The sequence below is a fragment of the Rhinatrema bivittatum genome, chromosome 9 (assembly GCF_901001135.1).
Source record: "Rhinatrema bivittatum chromosome 9, aRhiBiv1.1, whole genome shotgun sequence".
Lineage (NCBI taxonomy): Eukaryota > Metazoa > Chordata > Amphibia > Gymnophiona > Rhinatrematidae > Rhinatrema > Rhinatrema bivittatum.
The window spans coordinates 28,188,817-28,205,654 of record NC_042623.1 but is presented as its reverse complement, the minus strand read 5'-3'; the positions used below and the strand labels follow the sequence as shown (position 1 = coordinate 28,205,654).

Sequence of the window (16,838 nt, the reverse complement as noted above, 5' to 3'; positions counted from 1 at the left end):
GGTCTAGAAGGCATGGAACCCAGAGTGAATAGGTGGGAAGAAGTCATGGGATCATCCTAGCCAGAAGAAGGAAGGAACTTGAGTGTAACTTCCCTGTGTAGAACCGGATCACCGGATCCATCGGGAAAGCGGAAAGGTGAAGTGAAAGGCATAAGACATGCCAATGGCATCATCACCAGAGGTTTGGGTGTAGCCAGGAATTTTGACAGCACCAGCTGCTTCCCCTACACAGAGTGTGTTGATGGCAAAGGTTGTGCTAGTCTTGATGACATCTGGTAAATTGACAGCACCAAGTGTCTTGCCATGCACGCTGATGGCTCTGAATGTGACTGTGCCGAATGCTCTTTGTGACTCACTTGCTTAGAAGCAGATTTCTCCAAGGCAGAGTGTTATTTCTTATGGAATATCTCAGAGGACCCCCATGGGGTCTGAGGTCAGGAATGAGGCATGGAGCCATAGTGCTCTGCTGTGCCACATTTCTTTGATTTGCTCAACCTTGATGCTGCAAAAGAACCTGAAGGGATGGAGAACAATGAAAGAAGGATTCCTTTCTTGAGCCTAAGCAGCAGGAGGAAGAGCAGTGTCTATGTTCAAGGGCCTAGAAATGTTCAACCATCTTATGCACACAGTTTTTCTGTGCTCTTGATGACATCCTGTCACAGTGATAGCTACTGGTAAAGTCATGGACAGGGCTGAAGTAGAAGTAGCAGATGACATGCCCATTGGATACAGACATAATTAGGCTGCAGTCGCAGGCTTGAAAGCTACTCGGAGTGGTACCCTTCCCTTGGCATTCTCAAACTTCCTTTTTTTTCTCTTTACTCAGTGGCACTGAAAAGTGTTGTTGTGGAAACTTCAGGGACAGTGAGGCAGTGAAGAGAGACATGAACCAATGAAGAGAGACATGAACCAATGAGAAAAAAAAGCGCACTGAAATGCATAAAAGCAAGGCAGAGAGAAGATAACCATCTGTGCAGCACATGGACTAAAAGTGACTGAAGAGGCCCATTCGGTAGTGCTTGCGCGGGAGTTCCAGTGCATGCTCAGTAGTATCAAAGCTCTATTGAGCTAGAGAAAAGTGTCCATTTGATGCCACGAGTTGATATCATCCACACGTCATGGTTAATTTAGCCCTGCTTGTCAATGAAGAAAAAAGTAAAAGTAACTTACCCACATTAATTGGCTGTATGCAAACTGCCCTCCCTCAATGCAGCTAAAAGATCACATGTTCTTCCACAATGTTTTCCTGGGAGCGTGTATAAACCAAGGGAGGGAAAATATTTATTTAGAGGTTTTATGTACCGTCGTTCCAGGTGAAAATCACTAGATCACCACGGTTTACAGCATTGACATTCACAAATTATATACCACATATCACAAATTGATTCCAGCAATATCATTACTGCAATATCATTACAACAGTATCATTCACAGTTGTTAGTGCCTAGACAGAGGGGATTGTGTTGTTTAAGTGATATCCCAATTAGGTCTGATGGGGGTTGTTATTTATATAATTAGGGATTGAGGCATCAGATAGATTGTTTTGTTAAGAGATAATGTAATCTCACAGGTTATTTTGTACTATACGCATTTTGGAACAGCCAGATTTTCAGGTCTTGTTTGAATTTCTTTTTGTCTATTGTAGTTCTTAGTTCTTCCGGCATAGAGATACATAGTTCAGGACCCGCTATAGATAGCACTCTTTCTCTAGTTTGTGACAAGTGTGAGGTTTGTATTGTTGGGATACAGAGGAGACCTTTATTTTGCGATCTCAGAGTTCATTGTGGTTTGTGTTGTTTAAGTGGTATCCCAAGAAAGTCACCATTATTATTGTTAATGTTATTGAATATGATCGTTAATGTTTTATATAAATATATGCACGGATTGCATTTTCAACTCTAGCTGCACTTCGTTCCAGTAAAATGATACTTGCAGAGAAAGCAGGTACAAGGGTCTGCAAGCATTTTGTACCCATGAGTTTCAAAGTGAAAGTGCTCCCATATTTTTGCCTTATGAATCTGTACAAAACCCACAGGTATACAAGTACGCCTGCTCTCTGTCCCAATGCAATTTGAAAATTGTCTTCCAGAACATGTTCAGCTTTTCATATAAAAGTTAGCTGCTCAGTAGATAAAAGGGAATAATATACCCAACCCCTGCCCTAAACTCAGCGCATGGATCTGTGGTAAACAGTTCGCTTTCTGGCCCATTCCTTAAATAAGTCTTATTTTTTTACACACAGCAGTATCAAAAGGTGCTCCCAGAGACTGAGTGTCCAGACCAGTTCCTATTGCAGCATATAGGGCAGAAGCTGCCTCAGCAGATAAGTGCCCATGTGTATTAAATGCATGCTGTGATGTTAATAGAGCAGATATTCCCAACCAGACAGCTCAGAGGATCTCATGGATATTAGCTATCCTGCCCGAGGCTTGCTCTCTTACCCCAGGGAAGCAATTGTCCAAATTCTGTGCAGCTCACTGGAGCATTCACGGCATTTTGTACTTTGAAAAGATGTTTGTATTTTGAAAGGAGTTTTTAAAAAGTTTACTGCCACAGTATGTGCATATGAAGTGTATGCGGTCGTGTGCATGGATTCTGGACACTTCGGTCTCCAGTAATCCTGTATGAGCCTAAGCCTCCCTTGCAGAAATGGCAGTGTGCTGTATACTAACATTTAATATTATTTATCCAAAGTCGTAATTTGTTCAGTGTTTGCAAACATGCAATAAATAATTCATGCCACCTCCAATTCAAGTGCAACTTGAAGGTGAGACATTACAATTCCTACAGACATATATTACCTAACAAATCCCTCACCAATGTCGAGCAAGGTGGTGGGTACGGAAAGCCCTCGGGAGGGCAGTAAATACGTACCTGTGCCAGAACCCCATTGTCTTTCCCTACATCCCAAAAAATGGGAACACATGTGTGGCTCTGTGAGCAGAGGGTAGTTCTCAGATTCGTTCCTGGTGTATGGGGCAGATCAAAATTATTGGCACTTAAAACAACAAACTAGAGAACATTCCAGTGGGTCTGGAAGTGGGAGCCTATCTGCTCCAACTCCATGTCTACAGTACAGGTCCCATTTGACTTGTTCTCATGTAAGCATGAAACATATTTCTAACTTGAGCTTCAAATGCTCAGGCACATTGAAAGAGAATTGCATTTTCATCTTGCACCTCACTTCACAGAGACTTATATAATATAGAAAGCTCTCAGGAGAATTCTTATGTTGGTCCAGTGAAAGGTGCCATAACCTTCCGAATAATTCATTTTTTTTCCAGGGCCAACAAGGCTACTAAAACTCTTGTGGTGCAGACTACATCATTTTGGTAGCCCTCCTCTAGACTACATCAACTCTCATTTAATCGTCGTCATTGTTCATTTATGGCACGCTTTTCCAACAGGAGAGTTCAAAAGACATTACAGTAGAATGGCCGATTATAGATAGTGTGTTTATAATCCCATTGGAGATGCAGATTCTGAAGTGGCCAGTCAAGTCTGACCTCAGCAGTGGAAACATTTATGGAGACTCTACTTAAGGAAAAGAATAGTGAAACATAGAGATCTGATCATGCAGCATCTGAGGCAGCACGGTTTTACCAGAGGGAGATCATTTCAAAAACAAATCTGATCAATTTGTTTGACTGTTAGACCAGAGAATTAGATCCAGTGCATGCACCATATGTGGCTTATATGGATTTCAGCAAAGCTTTTGATATTGTCCCCTCTAGGAAGCTTATAAATAAACTGAGCAGCCTGTGAGTGCGCCCTGCAGTGATTGGTTGGGTGATAGATAACAGAGGATCATAGTAAATGGAATTTTTTCCAAGGATAAAAGGATGGATCTGTCCTGGGACTAGCTCTGTTCAATATATTTGTGGCAATATTGCGGAAGAGTAAAGAGGAAACATTTACACCTCTGCAGACAACACTAAGCTCTGCAATACAGTGAACACACTGAAAGTGATCTAAGAAAGCTTAAAGAGTGGTTGAGTGCTTGGCAGTCATGATTTAATGCAAAGAACAGAATCATGCAGAAATCCAGGAGACAGGGCATGATTTGCGGGGAAAGGGGAGATGATGGAATACTGATAAGTACTTACAAGGAGAGAGACCTTGAGATAGCCTCTGATCTCCAGGTGGCTAAACAATGTGTGAAGCAGTAGCCAGAGTGACAGGAATGCAGCAGTGTGCAGACGGGCTGATGCTGCTAAGTGCGCTTGGCCGTGCTCACTGTTTAACACTCATTTGGCCGTGTGCTTTTGATGCGCATCTATTACCTCTTTATACTGTAAGGGGTTTAGCACCTTGAAAACGCATGCCCAAACCCTCTGAGAACTAATAGCGCTTATCACATGCAAATGCACATTGATGAGCTATTAGTTTGTCACCTGGGATTCTGAAAGTAAAATGTGTGGCCAATCCACCCAAGGGCAGGCATTAATTTATGAACAGCCTGGAAAAGTGTACAGAAAAGCAGAAAATACTGCTTTTCTGTCACCCTCTGACTTAATAGCCTAGCAATTTTAAATTGGAGAAACCAAAAATGTAAAAAAAAAAAAAATGTTCTGGCCAGTCTCAGTTAGGAGATCAGATGCTCAATTTTACCAGCATCCGTTTTCCTAACCGATTGCTGTCAGCAGGTTCGGAAACGTGCGTAAAATTGAGCGTTGGTTTCCTAAATCCGCTGACAGAGCCACCTCTCCTGGGCCAAGGAAGTGTGAGGGGCGCGTAATCATCTCTAGTGCCTCCTTTTATCGTGACCCCTCATTTAAATATAGGATAGCGTGCCCAGCAGAGGTGGCTGGGTGAGCGTTGGGAGAGTGGGCGCTCAACACGGAGTGCCCGTTCTCCCGCAATCCTTTCTGAATCGGCCTGAGATACAGGTATGACCAGTAGAAATAAGGCAGTGATAAAAGTCATTGGTGAGATCTCACCCAGAACACTGTGGCCATTTCTGAGAAGAATATAGACAGCTTAGAGGCAATTCAGAGAAAGGCTACCAAAATGCAAGGTTAACACCAAACGTCATGAAGACTCTAAAAATCAACATCAATTAGATTTACAAAATCTAACACAATTTTTAGAGTCCTCTACAGTAGAAATAATAGAAAGAGCCACCCTATTGATTTCCTTTGTATATGGAACCTGATCTCAGTTATGTTATGCGTTGCTATTTTCAAAATTTAAGGGTTAATTTTCATGGTCAATTTATACAGATTTTCCCAGACCTAGCAAGGTCTACACAGGAGAGGAGGAAAGGCTTCCTGTCACTACGACAGGAAGCCCAATCAATTGGAGCAACATTTCGGTTAACATTTCCTTGTAAATGTATTCTGAAATTAAATAGTGAAATTTATGTATATTTTTTTCCTGAACATTTAAAAACCTTTTTGGATTCTCGTAAATGTGAGCTCCCTACCTCCTCCCCTCAAGTAAGCCCCATATCTCAGGAGTAATTAGTTAGTTAGGATAACTTCATGTAAATGCTATTTTCCTGGAAATGATTTTCTTGTATTGCTCCTATAGTCTGGATCTCTAATATCTACTCCCAGAATATTGTGGTCTAAGTATAAATGGATGATGTTTTTCCTTTGTTGGTATATTATTTTTTTCCTTGTGAAGATTGTATGTTTCCTATGTTTCTGACAAAGTGAATATTACTTTCTAATAATTTGAAATATTCTTAAAAATAAAATTTAAAAAAAAAACAAAAAAACCACCAAAGGTCATATGAGATAAAACTTAAGGTCATAAATATGAATAGGTAGAAGTGGGGAGAGACAGAAGGAATTTATGTTAGAGACATTCAAATACCTCAAAGCAAACCTTTTTTAGAGGGAAAAACGCTCTAGAACAAGTGGTCACACTATGAAGCTCTAGGCTGGTAGACTCAGGACCAATATCCAAAAATATTTCTTCACAGAAAGGATGGTGAATGAATGGCGCAGTCTCCCAGTGTTAGTGAGAGACACAAAAACAATAACAGAATCCAAAAAAGACCAGGAGAAGAACAAGTTGGTTGTGGTGATGTGCGGGGAAAGCCAAAGCTCACTGGAGTCTCTGGCATTGCACCAAGAAGCAAATGAGCATACTAGCTTGGCCTAATGGTCCATTATTTACCATCATAGTTCTCTGTTTCTATATAAGAACATAAGAACATGCCATACTGGGTCAGACCAAGGGTCCATCAAGCCCAGCATCCTGTCTCCAACAGTGGCCAATCCAGGCCATAAGAACCTGGCAAGTACCCAAAAACTAAGTCTATTCCATGTAACCATTGCTAATGGCAGTGGCTATTCTCTAAGTGAACTTAATAGCAGGTAATGGACTTCTCCTCCAAGAACTTATCCAATCCTTTTTTAAACACAGCTATACTAACTGCACTAACCACATCCTCTGGCAACAAATTCCAGAGTTTAATTGTGCGTTGAGTAAAAAAGAACTTTCTCCGATTAGTTTTAAATGTGCCCCATGCTAACTTCATGGAGTGCCCCCTAGTCTTTCTACTATCCAAAAGAGTAAATAACCGATTCACATCTACCCGTTCTAGACCTCTCATGATTTTAAACACCTCTATCATATCCCCCCTCAGCTGTCTCTTCTCCAAGCTGAAAAGTCCTAACCTCTTTAGTCTTTCCTCATAGGGGAGTTGTTCTATTCCCCTTATCATTTTGGTAGCCCTTCTCTGTACCTTCTCCATCGCAATTATATCTTTTTTGAGATGCAGCGACCAGAATTGTACACAGTATTCAAGGTGCGGTCTCACCATGGAGCGATACAGAGGCATTATGACATTTTCCGTTTTATTCATCATTCCTTTTCTAATAATTCCCAACATTCTGTTTGCTTTTTTGTCTGCCGCAGCACACTGCACCGATGATTTCAATGTGTTATCCACTATGACACCTAGATCTCTTTCTTGGGTTGTAGCACCTAATATGGAACCCAACATTGTGTAATTATAGCATGGGTTATTTTTCCCTATATGCATCACCTTGCACTTATCCACATTAAATTTCATCTGCCATTTCGATGCCCAATTTTCCAGTCTCACAAGGTCTTCCTGCAATTTATCACAATCTGCTTGTGATTTAACTACTCTGAACAATTTTGTGTCATCTGCAAATTTGATTATCTCACTCGTCGTATTTCTTTCCAGATCATTTATAAATATATTGAACAGTAAGGGTCCCAATACAGATCCCTGAGGCACTCCACTGTCCACTCCCTTCCACTGAGAAAATTGCCCATTCAATCCTACTCTCTGTTTCCTGTCTTTTAGCCAGTTTGCAATCCACGAAAGGACATCGCCACCTATCCCATGACTTTTTACTTTTCCTAGAAGCCTCTCATGAGGAACTTTGTCAAACGCCTTCTGAAAATCCAAGTATACTATATCTACCGGTTCACCTTTATCCACATGTTTATTAACTCCTTCAAAAAAGTGAAGCAGATTTGTGAGGCAAGACTTGCCCTGGGTAAAGCCATGCTGACTTTGTTCCATTAAACCATGTCTTTCTATATGTTCTGTGATTTTGATGTTTAGAACACTTTCCACTATTTTTCCTGGCACTGAAGTCAGGCTAACCGGTCTGTAGTTTCCCGGATCGCCCCTGGAGCCCTTTTTATATGCTAGATGAGACCCCACCAATGTTACTAGAGAAGTACTATCTCCCAATTTTCCTGCTGGTTTTATCACTCTCTATGTAGCATATCATTCCACTGATGGAATAACAAAACTAAAGTCATCAGTCAAGATATAATTAGATCTGAAAATACATTATCAGAGCCATTTCAATAAAGCATACTGCAATACTACCTAGAGTGTTTAATATGTCAACCCACCTTCTTGACCCTGTTTAATTGCTCTCTGTGATAGTAGTCTGCAGGTTGCCCCAGGAATGAGCAGCCTACAGTGTGGAGAAGTGAATCCAGGCTAGTGACCGTGAAAGCAGGAACATAAGAACATGCCATACTGGGTCAGACCAAGGGTCCATCAAGCCCAGCATCCTGTTTCCAACAGTGGCCAATCCAGGCCATAAGAACCTGACAAGTACCCATAAACTAAGTCTATTCCATGTTACTGATACTAGTAATAGCAGTGGCTATTTTCTAAGTCAACTTAATTAATAGCAGGTAATGGACTTCTCCTCCAAGAATTTATCCAATCCTTTTTTAAACACAGCTATACTAACTGCACTAACCACATCCTCTGGCAACAAATTCCAGAGTTGAATTGTGCGTTGAGTAAAAAAGAACTTTCTCCGATTAGTTTTAAATGTGCCACATGCTAACTTCATGGAGTGCCCCCTAGTTGTTCTATTATCCGAAAGAGTAAATAACAGATTCAAATCTACCAGTTCTAGACCTCTCATGATTTTAAACACCTCTATCATATCCCCCCTCAGCCGTCTCTTCTCCGAGCTGAAAAGTCCTAACCTCTTTAGTTTTTCCTCATAGGGGAGTTGTTCCATCCCCTTTATCATTTTGGTCGCCCTTCTCTGTACCTTCTCCATCGCAATTATATCTTTTTTTGAGATGCGGCGACCAGAATTGTACACAAGGTACGGTCTCACCATGGAGCGGTACAGAGGCATTATGACATTTTCCGTTTTATTCACCATTCCCTTTCTAATAATTCCCAACATTCTGTTTGCTTTTTTGACTGCCGCAGTACACTGAATCGACGATTTCAATGTGCTATCCACTATGATGGTGTAACTATAGCATGGGTTATTTTTCCCTATATGCATCACCTTGCACTTATCCACATTAAATTTCATCTGCCATTTCGATGCCCAATTTTCCAGTCTCACAAAGTCTTCCTGCAATTTATCACAATCTGCTTGTGATTTAACTGCCTAGGTCAACCACTTTCCCCCTCAGGTCAAGCCCCCAAGGTGCTGGTGGCCAGCGAGGCTTGAGAAACAGGGAAAGCTCCTGAAACAAACAAGGAGCAAGAAGCCTGGAACATAGTGGGAAGCTGCGGCATAGCAGGAAACATGAACGCGAAGAGATCATGCAGGAATACTGAAGGCGACGTCAGGAAAGGATGGAGCCAGAGTACAAGGACTAGGAAAGGAGGATCAAGCTCTTGCAACAAAAATGAAGAAAAGCTCATGTATAAATACATGTCTAAGCAGGAAAGAATATGGCCGCTCAGGGACGTGAGGAGCACAGAGCAGGGAGGCTCTCAGCACCACCAGCAGGCTGAAGATGAACCAGCAACAGATCCTCATACTGGCATTCCAAAGTTTTCTTTCACTTTTCTTCAAAAACAAGCTGTCTTGTATTTTCACATTTGTTAGGAATAAAAGGATGAACAATTTCTCCAGGGTTACCCCAGGAATAGTTTAAATTTCACTTAAATTTTAAACAGGAATATAACTATTAATATACAAAGTACTCAAGATTATTTACATCAGGGGTGGGCAACTTTGGTCCTCAATAGCCACAAACAGGCCCGGTTTTCAGGATATCCACAATGAATATGGATGAGATAGATGTGCTTACAATGGAGGTGGTGCATGCAAATCTCTCATATGCATATTCATTGTGGATATCCTGAAAAACAGGCCCGTTTGTGGCTCTTGAGGACCGGAGTTGGCCACCTAATTTACATAATAACAAAGGTCCTTCCCTCCAAACATCTTACAATCTAATGCTGAGCAGAAAGATTTTGAGTGGCTTGGTCCAGAACGGGGCCTGGTCTGCAGGCTGTCCTCCTCAGTTGTGTTTTATGTCTGTAACTCTTCCATCACTCCTACCCCCATGACTGTTCTCCAGGTACGCTGCCACAAGACCAGCCTCAGGTTATCAAAGTGATAGAATGATCTTGTTTAAATTATACTGCCACATCACCTCTGTCAGTAAAACCTCCACAAAGAAATGAATAACAAACACCATTGGCAGCACAGGTTCATGGTTAAGACATTTCAGAACTAGAGAAACAGGCTCTGATCCCACCCCTAGTTCTCCACGGGTGAACTTCGGTAAGCTAAGTCACTTTCCTGACATTTAAAATTTAGATTTGTAAGATCCATGGGGCAGGCACTAACGACAGGATTATCTTCTCCGGTGCTATGTACATTGACAGTACGACATTAAAAAATATAACTACAGTTGAAATTCTTAAACCAATTTATAAGCATCCCACTGTGCTCAATGAACTTGCCAGAAGGCAGAAAAAGAGAGAGAATATCTTTATTCTGCACACAAGAAATACTGGCTGGCTTTCCACAAACACAAGTCTCATTACCAAGGACTTTCAAATGAGCCTCTTGCCAGCCTCAAAATGCATTATGGGTCAATGCATAAAAAGGGCAGCTCTCCTGCCCTGGAGCAGCACTCGGCATTGCACTCATACACTCCAGCAATAATGAGTATATAGCTTCCTCCTTCAGCCAGTCGCTCTACACAGCTATGGTTTCCCGCTGGAGCCGCAACAGATACCCAGCAGTGCACTCTTAACATTGCAGGGAGAGGAAAACACAATGAAGACGTTTCTGGAAAGGAATATGTGCTGACATGGTCATGTCACCCCAGATGCCCAGCAAGCCTCTGTTGCCCTGAGCTTTTCTAATGGCTGAAATGAGAGGGGGAAAAAGAAAATGAACTTGAACTGCTCAATGTTTTCTCCAGTTTCAAACTAAAACTTAGTGACTTCTCGGGGCCAGATCAAGAAATACTGCTGTCCTAAGTGGCACCAAAATCTAGTATAGCCTCCTTTCCCCTTGCCCCCACACTATGCTGTCTCAGTCTTCCAGAGAAGCGGGACAGCACCACTCCCTCCATGTGGCGGACTGGGATCCATCTCATGCTCTCAGTACCAGTGGCAGTCTCGCCTTCTCCTGTGCGAATATCCTATGTATTTACAACTGGAGCTGCACAGGAAGTGGTGGGGTAGCCATGTTGGCTCATAGTCACTGTGATCCCACTGCCCTGCTGCTTTGGAAAAGCGAAGCTGTGTAGTGTGGAGACAGGAGTATGGAGGGAGTGTAGAGAAACAATGGCAGGAAGAGGAAAGAGGAAGGGCAGGGCGGTAGAAACTCAAAAGGGCATTTTTGTTGCTGCCTTAGGCGACCTGATAAATTGCCTAGGCCCTGGTTATGATTCCAGAAAACATTCTCCCACAAAATTACTGTTACACTCGGTCACTCCATTCATTCAAGTTTAGCCAGGTCCTCTTTTTTTCTCCACTAGTAGGTTCACTGCTTTGCTCTCTTATTGCAATTTGATTCCAGCTCTAAGTTTCTTGTTTGTGAGTGCCAACAGTGGCGCCTGCTCATCTATAGGGCAATGAGATATACCCTTCAAGCAGCAACATGTTCAATTCCAGTTCATGATAACCACCTGGATAAAAGAAAAGGGTTGCCAGCTTTATAACCCAAGCCAATCACCTGACTAGCACCCCACTTCCCATTAAACTCAACACCCTCATGATCAGATAGTCCTCCTCCTCTCCCCTTCATTTGCTGCCACTGATTTCAACACCATCAACCTTACCAACACCAGGATTATCTCACTAGCATTGTGATATTTCATCTTTCTTTTTCAAACCACCCGCTCCTAGCTCCAAAACAGCTATCCGCATTTGGAAGATCTGGAGAGAGAAGACTTTCACACAAGTAGGTCTGGTTCCCACACACAGAGTGTATGCATTTGACTCCCATGATACCAAGTTCTAAAGAAGCAGAACTGTCTTGGAAGGCCGAAGCACTTGGTTCCAATGCCACCTGAGCTGGAGGATAGGGCTGCTACTGACGTTACCATGCAGCTGCGCCACTTCTCAGTGAACCTAAGAAGGTCCAGGGAATTCAGCTGGCCTGGCAAATGCAGAGTGGCAATGCCCTCTCTTTATGGTCCTGGCTACGGAGTACATCCAGCCCAATGGATGAGATCACAGGTCTCAGACCGTACTTGGTAATATCCTAGTAACCTTGGCTTCCTTCCTAAGCAACTGACTGCATTAGAGAATTATTTTTTGTGACATTTCTGTAACTGATGACAATAAGATTGCTTTAATGATTTACATGAAAATTACCTTTAGTTAATTAAACTTTTCAGATTTACAGAACAAAGGTTTGCTACTGTATGCACTTCTATTCTCCCCACTTCTTTCATACATACTCTCACCAACATGTGCCCTGACTAGAGACCACTGCTTACAAACACATCAACTTCCCTACTTCACTCGCTGGGTGCACTAAAATCAGGACCATATCTAAAGCACTGACCCAGTCCCTAAGCAAGTCTCACAGCCATCCTTGTAATCTGAAGTATGACAACCTCACCCCAAAAAACATTTACTCGCTCGTGTCCTGCACTAAAACACAAACCACAGCACCCTCTTACTCTTATGGGCACGCAATCCTGCATGCCAATACAGCCTAATGACACATCTCCCTGACAAGGATTTATCTTCAGCTTCTGTACTGAACTGATCCAGCAGTGAGGAAAGCACACAATGCGAACACGTGTCCTGTCCACCAATGGAAACGTGGGAAGAGAAGGCGGCAAGCACACACACCCTACCTCTCGCTGCAGTACCAGCTCCTTGGTGAAGAGAGTGGCTTCCTCGCTGAAAGGCTCTCCCTCCTGAACTCCACTAGGCATGTTCCGGGCTCCTCGGGGGCACTCGATACCTGAAGCACAAAAAGAGGAGAATTTAGTGAAGACCTTTCACACAGCAGTACAAGGAAACAAAATGAAAAGCTTTCCTGCCTCTCCTCCCATATCCCCTTTTCCTGCAGACCATCATCTACCAGAGAGAAAATACTTTAATACTAAGATATCGCTAATTAAAACAAACATCACCTAACCTTGTCAAATATTATTCCTTCTTAAAGGCAACTATAATCAACACTTTAGAAATCTGTTCAAAAACTATCACATATAATAATTCCTACAGTATGGCCTTCAATATTTTCTTTTTATTTATTTATTTTACAAATTTGTAGCCCGCTAATCCACAGATCTTAGTAGATAACAAGAATTACATACATAATAAAAACACAGTAAGCTACAAACAGTACAAAAACTAATACAATGCCTAGACTAAGCAAACAAAAATGAAATTAAACAGATTAAAATCTTAAAACACGAGAGTAAAAAATTGTTAGTCATCAACTATAGTAAGGCTATAAATCCCTTGAGATAACTAGGTAGAGAAATTTTTGGAGAAAAGATAAAGTTTATAACATCTTTCTCAAACATAATAGGTCATATTCCATTTTTATTTATTTATTTATTTATTTCAAGATTCTTATATACCGCGGTACGTATAATGATACATCACCTCGGTTTACAGACAACATTAATTTTAGCAACAGGCTTTACATAAAACAGTTTATACAAAATTAAACAGCATAAATATATTAATAACAGATTTTACAATTAACCGTTTTAAAGAATATGTAAACAATTCGCATCTTTAAGCGAATTTTAGTGGTTCTGGGAGACTATTCCAAAGGGTGTAATCTCTGCTGCTGGAAATATGAGAACGTGACTCAGCTAAGCGAATGGACTTGTGTGTAGGGATCACCAATAATGTATGATCTGTCAGTAGAAAACTGGTTGTGGAAAAGAACAGGGACAAGGCCCTTAATGGCTTTAAAAATCAGAGTAAGTATTTTAATTGGCTCCACTGCTCTACTGGGAGCCAATGGAGTGTGGCCAAAACTGGGGAGATACCAGGCGGGCACATGAATTATGATTTTTAGCAGGCCTAGATAGAGAGAATTACAGGAATCTACTAAGGTCATGATCAATATTTGAGTTACCATCTTAAAATCTAAGAGACTTGAGAATGGCTTAATGGAAGACAAAAGGCAGAGTTTCTGGAAAGAGCCTCTCACCAAAGATGGGGACGTAAAGAGAGCTTAGAATCTGTCCTAACCCCAAGCCCTGAAAGCCAATTGCTAGAAATCGCACAAAGCCTAAAAAGTAGTGCTGTCCTCAGTCTTCCCAAACCTGTCCTGGGGACCCCATAGCCAGTCGGGTTTTCAGGATATCCACCATGAATATGCATGAGATAAATGTACATATAACTGTCTTCGTAATATGCATTTTTAGTGCATGTGAAATCCAGCAAGCAAGCAAGCATAATTCTAGAGGCAAGAAGCAACCCATTTTTATACACTAACCTCCTTTTACACACCAAGGAAAAAAGAAAAGACAATTTGATTGATAATGCACAGTAACAAGTTACTGGACAGTCCTTATTGATTGGCTTCTACATTTTACTAATGAACAAAAGTGATTTGGGAGAATGGTGATGAAATGCAACAATGCATTGGCAATGTTATTTTAAACAGTTTAGCATAAGACATATATGCCAAAGTAATTAATAAAACATTTTCAAACCAGTCAATTCCAGTATTTCTTGGTGGCAGCCCAACATGAATTTTGGAAATTTTTATAGCAATTTCGCCAACCAATTCTGCAATATCTTTATTTGGATTTATAAATCGCCTAAAACAGTACACTAGGCCAGTGGTTCTCAACCAGTGTGTCACCAAAACTTTGACATAGCAAGCCTCTGCTTTCTATAACAGCCACATGTGCTTGCTGCTTGAGGAGAGTGCAGAGTAAGAGCTGGAACTTAATTCCTCATCACCAACTCCTGTTGCTGCTTTTCCATCAAGCCTGGCAATCATTGCCACCACCAATCAGAGTCATAAATGTTGCAGGCATGTTGTATCCTTCCCCGCCTTCCCGCAGCACCACCCCCTCCTCTCCCCCTTCCTCGCTTCTTGGAATTTCAGTTTTTCTCTGTGTGCTTGTTTATAATTTATGGTCTTTAATTCTGTATTAGATAAGAGTCAGGCTGCATTCTGCATGTTGGACAGAGGTAAGGTATTTTGCTAACTCGGATGTAGATTCTGTGTAGGAATCTAGAGCAGTCTGGCTTGCTTTGTTTCTGCAATAGTAAGTGTACTGGGTTCTATATTTGCAGTCTTGCTTTTTCATAGGCAAGGTTGTTGCTGATCAAATCCTGGGTGTTAGTATGGTATGGCTGATATGTGCTATAACATTTCTAAATGTATTTTTAGCAGGTTTTCTTGTTATTTCACAAAGTGGCTGGCATGGAAGGGATTTTGAAGTACTATTACTGAGGGGATATCAGAATGTGAATATATTTTTTTGTATGGTGAGTTGAAAGAGGACATTTCTTAACTCTGCCCTGTATAAACTCCAGAAGAGGTCAGAACTTTCTGAGGTTGACAGTGAAATGCATGAGAGTTTGTCTGCATCGAAAAACTGCATGCTGCATATGCATATCAGTCCCAGATTTCTGACTGATGCTGTAAGCAAAGATTACAATTTTTGTGAAAAAATAACATTTAATAATATGTTATAAACAGTTATTGAAAATAAAGAATATGTTATCTTTCTCCTGCATCATTTTCAACAATAAAATATCTAGGATCTTTTTTAGTATAGCTATTAAACGTAGTGTGCAATGTGTCACACACGTGAGCTTCATCTGTCAGGTGTGTCATGATGGAAAAACATTTGAGAACCACTGCTCTAGGCGATGAACAAATAAAACAAACATAAAACACAATAAGGAATTTCTAGCCCCTCCAACTGTACAGACCCTTTGAAACCCCCTTGTTTTCTTCTGGACAGAGAACCATGTCCAGCCCACCAATTCATTGCTTGAAAGTTCTTGGGAGATAGGAAACATGCTGGCATTGAAAATCTTGGGTGTAAGAACAATGAAAAATAACTAGCCTCAAGATAGAGTGTGGGTAAGCTTAAACCACCAATCGTACATACACACTAACCCACAGGCTGGCACTTACAGTGACTAACCCCGCTTTAGAAAAGGGCTGAGAAAAGTCATGCAGTGGAATTGGAGAGCAGACACAAAACTCCTCTTAACACACAACCAAGAAGAAACCACAGGCTAACAAACTGGATTTGGATTTCATTTCTTGCCTTTCCAAACTAAGTTCAAGGCACGCTACAATTCAGGTTCAGAAGGGTTTAAGTGACATGCCCACTGGCACAAGGAGCGGAAGTGGAAGACTCGGGACTAGAATCCTCTTCTCTAATTCTCAGACTGCTGTACTAACCGCTAGACTACTCCAATGGCATCACAATGTGCTCCTGCCTCACTAAGATCTCACCCCAAGGACAAGCGAACCAAATGTTAAAAAAAACCAAAACAAAAAAAACCACCCTCCAAAAAGATTGGAAAACTATAGGTTTTGTTTTGGGTTTTTTTTTAGACTTCAGCACACACGTGCATGTATTTTTAGGTTCCAAAGCATTTCTTAAATGTAATAATATTCCTCAGTGTGTATTCAAGGATTTTGGCAAACATCCTTGGCCTGGCATCACAATCTTTTAATACACAGCCACTCATGCCATGTGATTTCTATCACCTACATAACAACGGGCTACAGCAGCTCCGCATTACTCAATATATTATAATAGCAGCGGCCAGCACCTGAACATGTGAGGCCTTACGTTTTGTCCATATGTAAGTCCACTCTCTCATTGGAAAGGAAGTACGACCACTTAGGAACAGATTTTTCAAGCAATTCAAACACGGAGCTTTCTTAAAGCTGTATTTGAAATTCTAAAAACCCAGAATGAGGTCTTTAAATATTCATGACGATCTCAAGGGTCAAGCATGTCCTATTATTAATGCCCTGATGAGCTAAGGTTTCTTCACCGACATTCATAACTAGTCACGTATTTTGCAGGAATCTCCAGAATTTTGCAGCTAATGAGAAACCACTTAATAGGCGGCTGAAACTCCAGCAAAACGAAACAAATATATCAAAATCAGCAGATCTTCAGCAAAATTGCTGACAAGT

At 41.3% G+C, this 16,838-nt stretch overlaps 1 protein-coding gene across 1 annotated transcript in view; it reads right to left on the bottom strand.

Annotated features, from left to right (window-relative positions):
- The window catches only part of SND1 (staphylococcal nuclease and tudor domain containing 1), a 1,835,638-nt gene that overhangs the window by 715,423 nt on the left and 1,103,377 nt on the right, over window positions 1–16,838 (bottom strand). The window contains exon 16 of the mRNA XM_029615915.1: window positions 12,541–12,650. Within this exon, the coding sequence (XP_029471775.1) occupies window positions 12,541–12,650 (110 nt within the window). The remainder of the gene's footprint in view (window positions 1–12,540; window positions 12,651–16,838) is intronic.